A 17,500-nucleotide genomic window follows, 5' to 3' on the forward strand; every position below is an offset into this window, starting at 1 on the left:
TCCTCGCGCCGCCTGCCGTCTTCTACTGCTCGCTCCTTTGCTCCGTTTTCGCTCGTTCGTTCTCGTTCGCTTTCTCTCTACCTCTCTTTCTCTCTCTCTCTCTCTCTCTCTGTCTGTCTCACTCTATCTCGCGCGCGCGCGCTCCGTCTGGTCCGATCCGTCTGTCTTTCTTCTCTTTTGTCTTCTCTTGCCTTTTTTTTCTTTCCTTTGCTTCTCTTCTCTTCTCCTGTCTTGCCTTCCCTTCCCTTCCCTACCCAGGTTCTCTCACTCTTTCCTTCTCCCTCTCTCTTCTCTCTCCTCGCTCTCTTATCACACGTATCGTTCCGTCCCGATCGCACTGGCTCGCTCGTTCGCTCGTTCGCACGCACGTTTCTCGCCCTGATACGCGAGATCGCCGAGGCGCACTATGCGAGAATCTCCTCTTCTTTCTCTCTCTCTCTCTCTCTCTCTCTCTCTCTCTCTCTCTCTCTCTCTCTCTCTCTCTCTCTCTCTCTCTCCTGCTCACTGTGTGTGTGTATACATGGAAATATACCTGTATATATCTCGTGCACTCTCGCCTCTTTCTCCGTCTCTATTACTCACGCACGGCACACGCGTACACACATGTAATCACTGGGACGCGCACGTTTGCCTTTCCCACGGACACGGACGCGGCACGATGTGTCGGTCTGTCGAACGCTCTCTGTAACCGCGGTCGTTCACGACGGACGTTCCCCCGCGGAGGGCGAGGTCCGTCTGTCTCGCTCCCTCTCTCTTGCTCGCTCGCTCGCTCTTCTTCCCTCTCGCTCGCTCGCTCGCTCGTTCGTTCGCTTCTTCACACGCAGCACTTCTCTCTCCACACCCCCTCACACTTCCTCCCGGTGTCGCTTGTTCGTGCTGCCGCTCTCTCTCTCTCTTTTTCTTTCTCTCTCACTCCCTCCCTCTTTCTATCTCTCTCTCTCTCTCTCTCTCTCTCTCTCTCTCTCTCTCTGCCGCGGAGTCCGGCGCGCGGACACTTGACTACGCTACGGAAGCACGATGGCACGTCACCCACCCGGGTGACAACGGAGAAACCTGGGTGGCGCACGTTCGTTCCAGCCGCGTACTACACGCACCGTGCGCGGCTGCTAGAGAGAGCTCTCGAGAGAGAGCAGCGTAGCGGCGACGTTCGCGATCGGCTCCCCGGCTCGCGCGGTGTTGGGTGTGGTAACCCACCGGCGCTTCGTCTCCCTCTCTCTCTTCTCTCTCTCTCCCTCTCTCTCTCTCTCTCACACTGACTCACTCACCTCTCTCTCTCTCTCACTCACTCTTGCTCGCTCGCTCGCTCTCCCTCTCTCTATCAGCCTGAAAGCTCACTCGCTCTCTCTTCGTCTCTCCTTGAAGCGCACAGCCGCCGTCCCTTGGTTGCTCGCTCCCTCTGTCTCTCTCGTTCACGCTGCCACCGCTTCTCCGTCTGTCGCGGTCTTTCCTCTGGCACACACGCGAAAAGCTGTCGCCGCTGCTGCTGCTGTTACTACTATTCCGACGCACCGACTGACACGAGGACCGACACCGCGAGACGACCGCGGCATACGCGGCACGGTGCGCGTGGTCACGACGACGACGACGACGACGACGATGATGACCACGAGCACGAGTACGGCGACGACGACGACGTGTCGGATCGCGAAAGTCCGACACGGTGCGCGCGATGCCTCGTCGTTTCTACCTCCTCTCTCGCTTTCGCTTTACTGTGTGCACGTGTGTGTGTGTCTATATGTGGTGTACGTGTGTATGCTGCCGTTACCGCTGGCTGCTGCTGCTGCTGCTGCTGCACGAGCGCCCACACCTCCCGAGCGGAGCAACTCCTCCTTGCGACACGCGCCGCGCCCGTCCGGCGCGCAGCTTTTATGAAGCGTCGCGCGAGCCGCGGAATCCTGTTAGACCAAACCAGATTGACGAAGCCCCGCGACACGGCACCCACGGCCAACGGCTCCCGGTTCGCTCGTGGCTGCCTCCGCGTATCACCAGCACCGTAGGGCGCGGGGGGCGCGCACGTGTCCGCTAACGAGATTAAAATCGGCGAGTAGGAGGCGCGGCCGCCACCCGCCGGGGAGGAGGCACGGAGAACGTAACGGCGCCGCTACGGCCGCCACCGCGAACTACGTCGCGCTCGCGTCGGTCGTTGCGTGTTCTATCTTACCGGCCGGCCGGCCGCGGAGATGGACGCACCCGGCGGCGGGTCTTGTACGAACGATGCTTGAATTTTCAACAGGGACTCGACAACGAACGCGTCAACGGACAGAAAATGGAACGTTTGTCTCTCGCAAAGGTGCGACAAGTTTCGCCATATCGATCCATGTTTTTGTGCTAGTCTTACTTGCGCGTGCTATTTCTCGTTTTCGCTCTTGGCCTTTTCGCGTCCGCCTCGTCTCAGACTCTGTTTCGCCGTCGAGCAATCTTTGCCTCGAGTGTGCGTGATGATAAATTTCTCTCTGCTTCATCTTCTACTTGTTCGTTTGATGCTTCTATCACGCGACCCGAGTGACAATCTGGTTTTTTGTCCATTTTCAAGTGTTTACGGTGAAGACCCGTATCTCCAGTCTCCGCTTTTGGACTTTTCAACTATGTATCAGACGTTACCTTCTTGCCTCGAATTAAATGATGATAATGGCTTCTTCGCTGCGTTGAAACAGAAGCTCTTCGTTGATCGGTTGCAAAGTGGTGAACGTTCGACACGTGCAATAAAATGTCGCTGATTCCCACGCGACAGAAAGTTGCAATAAAATGCGTTTGGATACGGTACAGGAGGTTCGAATCATTAGATTTGTTTTCTTAAAAACAGCTTGTTTAATAATCAACAAAAAGGTGAGTCTTTTGCGAGAATCCGGATAGAGAGTGGGAGACTCCTAACTTAGTGCTGCGGTGTACCGGACTTGTGTGTCAAGAATGACGACGTTCTCGATGTCTTGTGCTCGAGTTTTTAATCAGTATTCCAATCAGCATTGGATGCTATTGTTTTGACGAATGTACACGAGCTAGGCTCGGCCAACTAGGTTACATTGTTAGCTGTTCATAAGAAATGGAACAACAACAACTCGTAATGTGATATCGAAGCGTCGATATTAGCATTATTTGGAAGCACTTCTTGCAAATCACGGCATCCTCTCGAGAAACTTCCAGAAGCGTGAAATTTAGATTATCTCGAGAGTTTGTTTTTATACACCGAGTTTTTATACACGCACTCGCTTCTTCCATACGAAACAAACTACAATTTTTATCGCGAGAACGACTTGTGCGTCTGTTTCCAAATAAGAGAGAAACTTGAATCTTCCTAAATTTAGGTGTATAAACGTGGTTGTTTCCATTGGTATTTTGTTCTCTATTTTGCCGGATTTCCGTGCATCCTTCTTGTGCATATCGCGAAAGGCGCATGTCGTACAAACCATTGCCATCGCCCGACAAGAGGATTAAGTTTTAGAATGTGTGGCTTCGCGAAGCCTATAATTGCGACAGATTCCTCAGACTTAATTCGATCCCTTAATTAATCAACAGTTGTAAAGACCGCAGCGTCGTGTCCGCGGATCACTTCTTGCCCGTGCAATTCTTTACGCGTCTCTTGCTTGTCGAACGTTTCTTCTACACGTTTCGCAACAAATTTCGACTAGTGAGTGCAAACTCTGCGCGTCAAGCGACGATTGTGTAAACGCCAGGAAAAATTTCCGGGAGAGAAATATGAAAAATTGTATACAGATTTGGAATCTAATTTTATCTACCCCTTGGAAAAAATTACTTAAGATGTTCCAATTAACATAAAGTTACTTATAGTTATCTAAAGTTACTTATAGTTAACTATGAGTAATTAAAAAATTTGAAGTAATCTTTTCTAAGGGTCTTTTTCTCGAGATATTGACTTTTCTTTTATTTTGACTCGTTATTTGACAAATTTCCCTTGAAAATTGCGCTCACCTACGTCCCTCACTCGGCAGAGGTTCATCGCAATCAACTTGAATAGACTGGTGACATGCACGTTACCGTCCTCGCACAATTCTGCGACCTCGCGAAAGACTCGCTGGAGTGATTGCAACCGCCTGCGTTTCATCGTTCAGTTTGATAAATACTCTGCCACTCGAGACTCGTCCTGCTTACGTACGAATTAATTATCCTCGGCAATTCCGAGTCCAAGAGCCGCCTGCTCTGTCGCAGGTTCTCCAGGATTGTCTCGTGCTGCCGATGGAGCTTCTCCATCTGCGACACCGACAGTCTCGACTTTTCGAGCAGGCTTTCAAAGTTTGCCGACGCGACGAGAAAGTCCTTCCTCCTGTTTGTATGATTGTTCAGCAACGTGCACGCGTCCTCAGGTAGGACCACGTTACTGGAGCAGCATTCGATCAGCTCTCGCAGACTCGACATTTTCTTCTCTCTCTCGACCTGAATCTGCGCGACGATCGGAGGAGACATGGCAGAAGGGAAGTATTTACAACTCCAGACTCTCGCGAGATAGAAACGCGCAGGTCTTTATAGATAGGACTACCTGTTTGCGACACAATAGGAGATCCTCGTCCGTGCGATTCACGTCGGAAGCGGGACGAAGAGCGAGCAGAGCGTGACCCACGTCGAGCGCTCTACCCATGGCGAGACACGACACCTTCAGAGACTGCGTGTACTGAATGAGAGCGTCGAACGCGTTGCCGATCGTGGCCAGACATTGCGTCAGACTCGCCTGTTCGTCCTCCGTCACAGCCTCCTCCACTTGGGTCCTCATCAGGTAGACTCGCAGGGTCTCCCGCAATTGCTGCGACTGGCCGCTCAAAGTCTGCTCGAGAGACACAAGGATCTAAGGATCGCGTGGTCGGGCTCGCTTAGCGACGGCCAATTACTCTTTGCGTAAATTACCGCCGAGCGTCTCGACAGTCTACTTCGCCTGTAGTGTTTGTAGCATGAGTGGATGGCGACGATATTTTCCTGAGACGGGCGAGTCGGAAGACGGGAATACCCTTGCGATTCTTGAGGGGACGACGCTTCTTGTTCCTCTGTGTCGTTAGCGCGGGATAAGAAGGATCATTTTGATTTCAAAATGAAGAGGATGACTTTTTGGAGACTGGCGCTTGTTCGCAAACATATTTCAAACGAGTCTTACTCAAGCCTACTCTTCAAGTAAGACGGAGGACGTTAAGATTTCGGCGGACATGATACAACAAGACGCGCGAGTTACATTAACTGGTTGAAAAATTGACGCGTGTACGTCGAAGTTTCTAGACGTTAACACAACGCTGACACAAACGACTCATTTCTGACCAATGTGAGAGACGCATACGGACACACACTTGTATAAAATATTCGCACAATTTATCGTACTCGCATAATCACTCACTGATCGTCACATCAGCCATATCCTTTCGCAGCGAGAGTGGATGGAATGTCGCGCGGTGGAATAATTTTCTCGTTAAACTCGCTTACTTTAACTCGACTCGGCTCGTCGGGATGATGATCGATGGATATTCTCAGGCGAAATACATTTCTTTTATTCACTTCGGGGCAAGGAATCACGCTACAAACGCTCACGTGTGTTATGTATTACAAATCAGTCGTTATTTATTGTATAATCAGTTTGAAATGTCGAGACAATTAAGGGAGATGCAGAAGAGTACATGTTTGTGTGTACCACGTGTGTGTTTGGTACACTTTATATTGAGGTTATAAAAAGATACGACTGACTGCCTCGGGGGAAGAAGAAAAAGGAAAACAACAAGGCGTAAAAGTGACAAATGACATATAACAATCGATTGCTCCACTGCTACACTAAACATCCGCAACCTTTACTGGGAATTCTTCTTCCGACGCTTCTCCATGTTCGCTTGCATTGTGAGCGCAACATCGAACGTGATATAATTGCCATTGAAAAGAGATTCCTTGCCATCTTACATGCTGACGCGACGTATTATAATTCAACGCGTTATAACACGTCACGTCGATGCGCGGATGGCAATAGACGGCTATGTACACTTCTCGCTCATTAGATTTTCGTCAGATACTACACATCCAAACCGCCAAACTTTTACAAGCGTGTAATGTTAATAAAAAAAGAAAAAAAGAAAAGAAAAAAAATATCGATATTACACAGCCGAAAGATTTCTTCATCTTTATCCGCATTCTCGATACTTAAATGCACTACGCTCCTCCGCCGTTTGACGACTGTAGTGAATAGTAAGGGTAAGAAGGAAACGAAAATTTTGACAGTTCGCTCAAACACTGTCGAGCGTCCTCACAGATCGATATTTTTTTTGTTGAGTATTGCGACAACTTTCAGCTTCACTTATTATACGTTATGGATAAACTTGAAAAGTCGAGGAAACCTATCAATGACTTCTGGCAGATCTCAATCATTAGTGTGACAATGGATCAATCATATGAAACAATCTGACCGCAAGCCGATAAAATAAAAAGACACACGCGATCAAGTGGAAGCTGAAATCCATACTCTGTTAACATTACTTTCTGTATACGGTATGTGTGTATGTGTGTGTATATATATTATCATTATTACAGCACTATTTATTACGCAAGATGAGAATATAAGATTGTTTTTTTCGAGCAGACCTAACAAGTATTGATTGAGACTACAAAAAAGTTTCTCTTTCTTTCTTTTTTTTCACAAGGTTTGATTCGTTCTCTACTCTGACAATATGGATAGATAGATGGGAGTTATAACAATGATAATAATAAGAGTAATAATAATAATAGCAAGAATAATGTAATAATAAACGTTCTCTCGCTCTCTCTCTCTCTCCCTCTCTTTCTCCCTCTTGTCGCTACCCGATTTTCTACATACATGTACATAAGATTGCGAATACGCAATGAACGAGTAAATAAAATCTGCAAAAATAATTCGCGATTAAATTCCACTAACGTAAAATTCGCCTCCGTAGGGAGAGACGAAGAAGAAGAAAAACTATCGGTCGTAAATACACGGAGACTATATGCTGCCGTATCATCTTTCATTTCTACATTGCAATATTCATTTTCTTACGTATCACTTTTCCTCTGTACCTACAACATTATTAATACGTCGTTGAAAAATTTGGCATTGTGAATCGCGGTGAGATTTTGACGGGGATTACCGCTACGATAGATCTGTCCCGCCGACAACAATAGGCGGCTTTTAATATTGTAAAACCTTACGATACGGATGCAGACAGGTAGTTGGACCTTGAAGATTTCTCTCATCTCCCCTCGCGAAACAAGGAGTTTGGCAAACCTTCTCGCGTACGTTTCGCGCGAGGTGTTTCTAAATTTTATGATGTATGTATATTTCTCTTAATAGCGATAATTTTCTCAGTGGCCACAAAGTTACCTCGTAAAATACTCTTAAATCGTATATAGATCTATGTACACTTTCATAAAATAATATTAATTTAATATATAGCTTTCGTTTTATATTATAATATTGCATATCGTGTGTAAATGTGTATATATTGTGTGCGTGTATGTGTGTGTGTGTGTGTGTGTGTGTGTGTGTGTGTGTGTGTGTGTGTGTGTGTGTGTGTGTGTGTGTGTGTGTGTGTGTGTGTGTGTGTCATGTGGCATATGTCTAATGTGTTATAATATATTATCTCGTCGCTTAAATATCTCATTTGATTACTCATGATGTGTTGCATTTCGTACGCTTGATATGAGAGAGTTAATCCCATACGCACAGACACACACACAGAGACACACACACACACACACACACACACACACAGGAGGCACGCACGCATACACACACGCACACACTTGATGAACAAAACGAGTGAATGTTGGCACAGACAGTGGCTGGGTTAAGGCACTTTGGGGTGATTGATTCTCCGCAGTACCCTCCAGCATAACTATCTTATCGAATTCCCCGCTCCCCTCCCCTTTACCTCCCCTGCAAGAACCCATCGCCCGCGCCCATCTCCTTTTTTCTTTCTTTTCTCTCCTTTCGCGTTCGCTCCTTCACTTGCGCGTTATATACCTGTACACATCGTGCGTAATACTACTCTCTCTCTCTCTCTTTCTCTTGCGCGCGCGCACACGCACGCAACAATTCTCATCTCCCGCTTCAATGACGACTCTTTTAACTTATCTTAGAGTAAAATACGCCGTTTCTCTGTGAGCATTGGAGTGTCAGATGGCGAACCGCACGCAGCTCTTTCACAGCGGCTTTGTAAAGTTCGCCGGGAACATGCCCTTCTCGTTGGTGCCTTCCTTGATGCCCATTAGCCAGCCTTCCTCCTGCAGCAGAGAGCAACGCGATACTGTTTCGTGAGAGGAGAAGACACCTCGCGGAAGCTTGTCGTAGACGAGAGAGACTTATCGTCGTGACTCTCTTTCTCGTCTGCGAGAACACGATTCCGACAGAGAGAACACAATGTGTGTCGTCTCTCACAAGTTTCTCACCTGTTCCTCCGGATCATCGTACTCCACAACACGTATGATTTCACCGACGTCGAACGACAGCTCGTCGACGTCCTCGCGGCTGTACTTGTAAGTGGCCTTGACTCTGTACAACACGCCCGGCGGTAGATTGTCGGTCGTCGCCCCTACAGAGAAATTGGAATTTTCATATTCCGCCTCTAGAAGCACCGAATCCGCTCCGTTAGTCATGGACCTGTCTGCGATCTCATCCGCGTCCGGACACGATATTGCTCGACATGCAACGTTCAAAAAGTACGTTTCCTTCATTTATAACAACTCTGCACAATGTAGACCACGCTCGGAAATCGGGTCGGAATACTACTTCTCTCTCTCTCTCTCTCTCTCTCTCTCTTTCTCTCCCTCTCTCCCTCTCTCTCTCTCTCTCTCTCTCCCTCTCTCTCTCTCTCTCTCTCTCTCTCTCTCTCTCTCTCTCTCTCTCGCTCCGGCAAGACCATGCACAGAGGGGTGAGCGGGCAGTGTCACTAATCAACAACTCTAATCAACTAATTAATCAACCAACGACCACGATGCTGCACATTTCACTCGAGATTAATCACCGTGTATGTACTGCGTATACATTCTCATCCGGGTTCATTCCTCGCAAAACGACAGACCCAACTAGACTCTCCCAGCTTCGAAAAACGGAATCGAGTCGACGGTCAACGCTGAAACTACCAAAGCGCTCGAAACTAGTGGTTTCTAATTTCTTCGGGAAAAATCCTCGATACGAATGTACATTATATATCATATCGCACCCGCGTTAAAACGCGGATCAATCGCATCGGTAGTTGCGCTATTGAGACGTCGACGATTCAGCCCTCTACGGTCGACTTGTCGCCCCGACACGTTTCATACACTCTCGTCGCAATTTTCGCCGTTTGAGTCGGCGAGTCGCGCAAGTACAAAGACAAAGAGACAGACAGACGGACGCGCCATTGACAGCGTCGGGAACAAGAAGACACGTCGGAGGGAGGGTAACCCGCGGAATGGAGTATCCGCGGGCGACTTACCGACAGGAATATCGTACAGCTCCTCGACCCGCTTGGCAGGCGCGACCGCGCTCTGCGGCGATGCGTCCTGGTTATTGAGAGAATTATCATTGCTGTTAGCGTTGCTGTTAGCGTTGCTGTTAGCGTTGCCGTTTATCTGGGTGGTCGGCGACGAGTCCCCGGCCGGGGGCGCGGTGTCGTCCAAGGCTGAAACACGCGACAGGGAAGCACACTCAAAACTGTACGCACGCCGTAGGCCCAACAACACGGCGTTCTCGGCGTTCCTTCAGCGGGAACCGCCACACGAGGTCCCGTTCTCCCGTTCCCGTTCCGCGAGCAGCGAGAGCGGAAGGGTCATGCAGAAAATATCAGCGTAACGCACGCATGTTCTACGGGGGAGAGAGAATCCGAGACACGGGAAGCAGACGGGAGACGGGAGGGCAAAAACGCTCGAGCGGAAATGCGAACGAAGATGCGAAAATAATTACCTTCCGAGATGTTGTTCTGCGCCGGTTGCGTGTTGATTATTAGGCTGAAACAAATCGGGACTTTTGTTATCACGCAGCACGACCGCGACTGCTGTGTCGTCGTCGTCGTCGTCGTCGTCGTCGTCGTCGTCGTTATATCGCGTCTTACGTAATGACGGCGAATTTGGTATTACTGAGAGTTTCACGCAACTGTTTTGCCGCATTAATTAACAATGTCGCGCTCTACGATCACCGCCGATACACCGTGCGTTCAAAGGCGTTCAAAGGCAAGGCTTGCGTCAATTTCGTAGACGCGCGCGCGCGCGCGTCAACGAATCATCAATACTGTCGAGAAGTCATCTACTCACGACGAGTTCGCGTTCGGCGACTTGGGCGACTGCGGTTCCGTGCTCTTCTTCAGCGTGTAAGAACCCCGCTGGCTCTCGTTGGCCAATTTATCGACGATCGCCTCCAACTCGGAGTACACCTGTCGACATGAACGGGGGCATGATGAATTTCATCAGAAATACTTCGCATTTCAACTACTGAATATCGCAAATATCTTCAAGACTCCAACTTTGTCGAGCGTCGCAGCTGTTTGCAACGTTTGAAAAATTTCGCGCGCGCAAACGAGAGCAACGATTCAACGGCCGGACGAGATTGTTACCTTGGCGCTTTCCGTGTGAAACACTTGCTCGGCGGCGAAGAGGGTCTGCAGATTGGTGACGAGGAACAGCACGCGTGAGTCGTACAACGCCGGCAGCTCGTCGTGCAGCTCGGAATTCAGCTGCTCGTACGTGCGCTTCGCCTCCTCCAGCAGCTCCTTCCCCCGAGACACCTTCAGCTCGTCCCTCTTCTTTGGATTGCACTGCAGCGATTGGAAGTTGTGTCTCTGACTGTCGTAGTCCACCAATTTGCGGCCGCGCTTGTCGATCTTTTTCTGCAGAATGGATTCATATTACGATTCATCAAAATTATCGCCAATAATATATCGCAGCGGCGCTCGCTGGTGAAGCTGATGCTATTCGACCTATTTGCTACTTTTCTATCAACTCGACACAATTGCGCTTCCTGCGACTCTCCTGCGTCGCTCGACTCTTTTCCATCGCGTGTACATCTTTCAGGTAACACGCTGAAGACACAATATCAATACATCGATGGAGAAGAATCGTTCAACGAGCTATCAACGCAGACTCGCGCGCATGCAGCGAGAGAGAACGTACCCTCATCTCCGGGAATTGGCTCTGATATGTGTTGAGTGGCACAAGAACCTGATCCGCGAGCTTGTGAGTGAAATCCTGCCACAGCATGTCGAGATTTTGTGCCTGTACGTATAACAGATCGTGTCCGGTCCATTGGCTCTCATAGATTTCATTCAACGAGTCCATGAGCGTCTTCGAGGCGGCTTGCACCGCTGCAAAACGAAACGCAGACGCGCATCATTCCTCGCTCGCTCTCGGTCTCTCTCTCTCTCTCTCTCTCTCTCTCTCTCTCTCTCTCTCTCTCTCTCTCTCTCTCTCTCTCTCTCCTTCGCGCGCGCGCCTACCTTAATACGTTCATCCATCATTACACGTCAGCAAGGCGCATCGCGGAGGGAAAATCCCCCGCGGGCCTCTCGGCGAGGTCGCGCGTAAAAGCGGCCGTCGTCGACTCGGAGAAACTTTTTCCCGCCGATTTCCCGGCCGATCGACGACACTCGGGAATTCGCCGCGCCAGGAGCCCGGGTCGGACTCGTCTACTACTTTCCTGACCCACATCCGAAGCTCACCTCACCTCGCCGGTTTGGCGAAGACCGCGATAAGGCGGTCGTTGACGCGAAAAGTTCCGCGTCGCGACGACACCACCGGCGACTCCCGCGAGCGATAGGACGAAGGACGAAGAGTTCGCGGGCGCGGAAACGAGGCTCAGCGACGACTGACCCCGACGCCGTCATGTCGCCGCGTCTCCACGTGCAAGACGTGAAGTGGCGCGATACCGATCGGCTGAAGCGATCGACCTTGGAGAGACAGATCATCTTTACCGAGCGAGTGTGTTTTCCGAATCGCAGTCACTCATCGGGACGGCCGCGGCTGCGGGACGTCTGCAAATCGTAAATCGGCCTCTTCAATTAAAGCGTTGTCGCACCACCGCGGGCAATTGAAGGCGCGCATCAAGTAGCGCTAATACGGATGATTCGAGCGCGAGCGTTAACGGCGTCGTCGTTAGCGCAATTACGGTAATCGGCCGCCGCAATTTTCAGTACCATTGCTTTTTACTCTCGGCTCCCGAGAGCCACACAGCCACCGAGACGTGTCCGTCGTTTCGTTCTTTGTCCTTCCTTTCTCCTCGGCTCGGACCTAAGCGACGAGGGGGAGGATCCTCGCCGAGGATCCTCCTGTCTAAAAGATGGCAAAACCTGACTCTGTGCGTTTTACTTGCTGTGCGTGTATAAAAAAAAACAAAATAAAAAAAAACGCTAAATTCTCGACGCGTCGCATCGACATTTTTCATTATTAAATGTTACTAGAAAAAAGATTGAAAGATTGAACAGACGTTCCGCGAAATTGGACAAGAGGAAAAGCGCTGCGTCGCGCGGCCTTTCATCCGCATGGTCGACGTTGGCGGCGCGTATGCGAGGGAGAAACTCGCGTGCGGCATGCGGGTATTAATGTGCAAACGACGTTGCGCGCCCGTCTGCCGAGTGATAAAAGGAACGCTAACAAGTGAACCTCGGGAAACGTCAGACGTCGATTTGTTTCCAATTTTTTATAGTTATTTTTTATGTCAAAATATGAAGAAATCTGTCATCATTTTTAGCTTAAATTTAGCTTAAATTAATTTTTTAATTTTTTCGAAATTTTTGAAGATTGGTACAAGTACACTATTTTATACACATTTAAAGCAATATTTCTTAAAAAAAAAATATATATATATATATATCTGATTTGTTGAAACTTGCACACTACATTCGACGTTGCGTAATCTTTCGGCTCACTATCCAGCAAACGAGCTCATTTTAATGTCAAAATCTGGTAAAAAATTAACAAAAAAAAGAAGAAAATTTTTGCAGAAGAGTAAACTGTCGTTACCCAACGTCGAATGTAGCGTACTAAAAACTGAACTACTTTTTCAACAATGACGTTAGCCATATTAGATCCGCCATTTTGAATTTTACAAAATCTGCGACATGTGTGTGCAAGTTTCAACAAATCAGATATATATATTTTTAAGAAATATTGTTTTAAATATGTATAAAATAGTGTACTTGTGCCAAACTTGAAAAATTTCGAAAAAATTGAAAAAATTAATTTAAGCTAAAAATGATAACAGATTTCTTCATATTTTGACATAAAAAATGATTATAAAAAATTGGAAACAAATCGACGTCTGACGTTTCGCAAAGTTTACTTGTAAGGGGAACCGCCGCTGCTGCTGCTGCTGCTGCTGACGCGGGTGCCACGCGCTCTCTCTCCGAAATTAACACTTCCTCCCGAAACGAGGAGGAGTAGGAGGAACAAGTCACCGGCGAGCGACTGAATGTCGCGCGACGTTTGCATAACGATGAGGCGGCGGCGGCGGCGGCGGTGGGGGCGGGGGGCTCGCCGAAAATTCTCCCTCGCGCGATTCTCACGCTTATCAATTTTGCGCCGCGCTCACGCCGAGTTTCTCAATCGAAGGCCGGAGGAACGCGTGTTCCTCGCAAAATCTCCCCGATATGGAGATGAGGAAGGAAGGGTGAGATGAGCGAATGTATCGGAAGAAGCGGAAAATGCTCGGCTGCATCCGCTCCGCCGCGCCGACCGCGCCCTATCGATTGCAGCACATGGCTTGCATATGGGTGCGTCGTCGCGCTTATCTTATCTGAAATATGAACAATCTCCCGCAGCGGCAAGGTCACCCCGGCTCGGCTCTTAATATTTCGGACACACCGTAGCGCGAAAGATCGCGCGGCGAATTACGCCGACAATCGTTTCTTCCTGCCGTCGTTCAAAGGTCGCCTCGCGTTGCGCGCCTGTTTGCGACTCTGTGTGTGTGTGTGTGTGTGTGTGTGTTGCTGAGAATGTGTGTACGCGATTAAAATATTACGTCGATTCCCGCCGTCGATTCGTAATTGATGTCGTATGCCCCGCGGCTTATTCACCCGTTCGCGTCATTCAGCGCGAGAGCGACAATGATTTTCCCGAGCGACGACGGACGACGACGCTCGGCGACGGCGCGGCCTTCGGTGATTTTCAGCGAAAATTGACCTCGTGCGTGCGGAACGAGCTTTGTTACGTGCACCTCGAGTGCTCGATTCTATTGCGTAACGCCCGGAATTACTGCAAATTACTGCACAGAGCGTAATCTATTCTCATTTCCCCGCTCAAGCGGCTGGGATAGCTGGAAGAAGGGTGAGCTCGATACACAAACGCGAGTCCAAAGACTAAAAAACTAAAAGTAAATCTACCGGACGCTTCTTTTCTATCGGTATCTATCAACTCGCTCGATCGGTGTACGATTTTTCATCTTTAGGCGCCTTTGGCACCTCGTTATCCCGAACGGAGCGTGATGAAATTGAAACTTCGCGCACTTGCGGAAATCCCACTTTGCAAGCTGAGACACGTGTCGATAATGACGAATGAAGAACCTCCGCAAAAAGGGCCGATTTTTTGCCCGTTTTTCGGTTGCCTCGATTTTGGTCCTTGAATTTTATGCCAAAAGATAGTTCATGATGAGACATTAATTACAGAAAAGTTTTACGTTGAGCATACGATTGGTTTCAAAGATGTAGAGGGTCAAAGTGGTCACTACCTACTAAGAAAGTATGACACTAATAACGCTTTATCGCACGAATTTTTGCAAAATTCGCTATCTATGGGTTCTTTGAGAGTTGCCGATTATGAATCTGATGTCAGATTTAAAAAATTCAAGATGGCAGATGTAACATGGCGGGCATACATAGTGAAACATTCATTTACTTTTATTGGAACTGTTATGTTGTGGTTTTTTCTGGCTAGCTGGTTGCGAATTTTCTATTAGGTTTTCGAAAGTAACTTTTTCAACGAAAATTTTTGAGTGGAAAAAGTATTTTTTTTATTGGTTTTTCATAAAAAAAGATATCAAATTCAAATTGATACGTTACATGACGCATAAAGGATAACGTGACAGTTTTATTTGTTATATTTAGAAGCTTTTTCATTACAGACGTGGTTTTTCATTGCAGTTTCCGTGACTCTTTATAATTACATATCATTATATCCAATAATATAAAAGTTATCTAAAAATTCAGTCCTGAAGTTGTCGGTTTTAAAGTATATCACAACATAACAGTTCTAATAAAAGTAAACAATTTTTTCACTATTTGTGTCCGCTATATTACATCCGCCATCTTGAATTTTTTAAATCTGACATCGAATTCATAATAAGCAACTCAAAGAACCCGTAGATACTGAATTTCGCAAAAATTCGTATGATAAAACGTTATTAGTGTCAAACTTCCTTAGTAGATAGTGACCACTTTGATCCTCTATATCTCTGAAACCAATCGTATGCTCAATGTAAAACTTTTTTGTGATTAATTTCTTGTGATCAAAATTTTGTGATTAATGTCTTATCATGAGCTATCATTTCGCATAAAATTTAATTTAAAAATCGGGAACTGAAAAACGGGCACTTTTTGCGAAGGTCCTAATATCTCGCTCCGTGATTCGTAAAAAGAAAAAAAAAAGAGGAAAAAAAACACGAGTGGACCTCCACGCGTATTTAGCAAATGGGTCACGGCGACGCGACGTAAAGTTGCGCGCAACACGCCACGCAATTTTGTCTTTCTTTTCTTCGGTAGTGTCTGATAAAAGTGGCGCGATTGCGCCATTGAAGAATGGAGATCACGGCGGACTTGTCCCTCTCGACTTACCTCGGACACACCTGATGTAATTGTTGAACTCCTTTTGCAGCCTGTTGGCGGAGTTCTGCTGCCTCGTGAAGTTTTGCAGGTGCTCGTCGAATATGTCGTCCGCAGTTCGGTCGACCTTGCCCAGGTTCTGGAGGAACTGCAACGAGAGGCAAACACGTCTATCAGATCTTACGGTTCACGATTTTCACGGGTACGCAAGCAATCGCGACTTATCATCGCACATCTCCCTGATCGGGAGAAGCCGCCCGCGGTCGACAGCACGGCTGGGTGTGCTCGTGAATTTTTGCGTGGGTCTCGTTCCCACAAAACGCGTACTCTACGTAGGTGCAAAGCACCTCCGTGCGAGAAGACACCCGAGTCTTCTGCCTATCTATGCGACCGAGTGATGAAGGAATTATATTCAGGGCAACGATTTCGGTGTAGCGAATGCCGCTGCCACGGCGACAATCATGCTACAATCAAGTACACCGTCACACTGAAAAAATGGTATTCTTATTTTAAGAATTTTCCACTTATATTTAGGATAATTTCTCCTAAAATAGGCACCAAGAACATTTTCTTAACTTAAGAGGAGAGTCTTCTTAAGAATGTGTTAGATATTCTTAAGAAGTAATCTTAACGGATATTCTTAATGTATATAAATATTAATACAACCATATACGATAGATCAAAGTAAGTAAAAGCCAGCGCTGCTATCAGATCGCAACTTTAAAATGAAATTAAAAAATGTAGTGTCGCAAAAAATTAAAGGGGGGTTAATTAATTTAATATTAAAAATCAGGAATCAGAATCTGTTCGACGCGGAAAGTTGATTCACCACACCACTTTTTCGGCAGAATAACAAAATGTCGGCGCCGCAAATACTTGACTATGATTTTCTTGCCGATACAAGCGAGTTTTCACCCCACTTTCCGACAGACCTCTTCCCCCCCCCCATCGAAGTGAAAAAAAATAAAAAAAATAAAAAAGAAAGTACCTGACATTTGGAGGAATTGGATCCTGCAGATTCACCTGATATTTGCGGCTGTAATTACACGCAGTGAAGTAATGATCGCCGGGGAAGCCATTGCTGTGACCGACGCCGAAAATGAGAGGCGCGCGACTCAATAAGAAAGCCATCCCCGCAACATTACCATTGTTATCGACAATGAGGCGCGACGTTGCGAAAGGCCGCGGATTACGTAACAATAGCCGTCGACCGCGGAGAAATTTCACGACGGGGATGCCGCCGTTCGATCTTCACGCCATCATGTCGGCGAGGAAGCGCTCGCGGGAGGTGCACTGAATAATCGCCCAAGGTCTTTCATTGCGCGAAGAGAGCCAATAAACCGCGCACGCACATGCGTGCGTATGTCCGGTATTTCGCCCATTGTATGGAAGGGGCGGGCGGAGGGGAGGGCGGCACCAACGTTCAAATGAATTCTTTCAGCCGATTTCTATGGCGTTCATTAAGGACAGTTGACGAACGACGACGGCGACGGGCGCGGTTCTCGCGCGATTTATCTCGCCGGAGGCATTATTATTGTCAAAGGACGAGATAAGCCTGTTGACGTGTCCACTGTTTTCGATATATTATTCAGACTCATCCGGAGATAAGTCGAGCGAGTCTGCTGGTGCGTCTGTCGGCCCGCTAATGCGGGCCGACAGAAATAACGTTATCGCGCAGGGTGAGTCACGACGGAGGCGGCGGAGGCGCGGGGGGAGACTTTCGCCCCGGAAGCTGCACTTACGACCACGACAGCGAATGCATCGTCGCATCGGTTATCGTATATACG

General features: G+C 48.0%; 3 protein-coding genes across 4 annotated transcripts in view; all 3 read right to left on the minus strand.

Moving 5' to 3' along the window:
• Positions 1–120, minus strand: part of Galphaq (G protein alpha q subunit) — a 31,546-nt gene extending 31,426 nt beyond the window's left edge. For both annotated transcript variants that reach the window (XM_019842493.2, XM_019842496.2), the window contains exon 1: positions 1–120. This exon is cut by the window's left edge and continues 1,236 nt beyond it. The gene's annotated coding sequence lies outside the window, so the exon portion shown is untranslated.
• A 3,708-nt stretch (positions 121–3,828) lies between these two features.
• On the minus strand, positions 3,829–7,408 carry LOC112588812 (uncharacterized). Its single transcript, XM_025299948.1, has 2 exons — positions 4,493–7,408; positions 3,829–4,395 (listed from the first exon to the last, which is right to left on the minus strand). Exons 1-2 carry the CDS (start codon positions 4,721–4,723, stop codon positions 4,057–4,059), a joined length of 570 nt encoding a protein of 189 aa, XP_025155733.1. The 5' UTR covers positions 4,724–7,408; the 3' UTR covers positions 3,829–4,056.
• Positions 7,409–7,505: 97 nt separating this feature from the next.
• On the minus strand, positions 7,506–16,844 carry Amph (amphiphysin). Its single transcript, XM_025299949.1, has 9 exons — positions 16,702–16,844; positions 15,726–15,901; positions 11,077–11,267; positions 10,521–10,793; positions 10,222–10,340; positions 9,875–9,918; positions 9,408–9,593; positions 8,380–8,522; positions 7,506–8,214 (listed from the first exon to the last, which is right to left on the minus strand). Exons 1-9 carry the CDS (start codon positions 16,842–16,844, stop codon positions 8,134–8,136), a joined length of 1,356 nt encoding a protein of 451 aa, XP_025155734.1. The 3' UTR covers positions 7,506–8,133.
• Positions 16,845–17,500: the final 656 nt, after the last annotated feature.

Source organism: Harpegnathos saltator, unplaced genomic scaffold (genome assembly GCF_003227715.2).
Source record: "Harpegnathos saltator strain DR-91 unplaced genomic scaffold, Hsal_v8.6 scaffold3, whole genome shotgun sequence".
Classification (NCBI taxonomy): domain Eukaryota; kingdom Metazoa; phylum Arthropoda; class Insecta; order Hymenoptera; family Formicidae; genus Harpegnathos; species Harpegnathos saltator.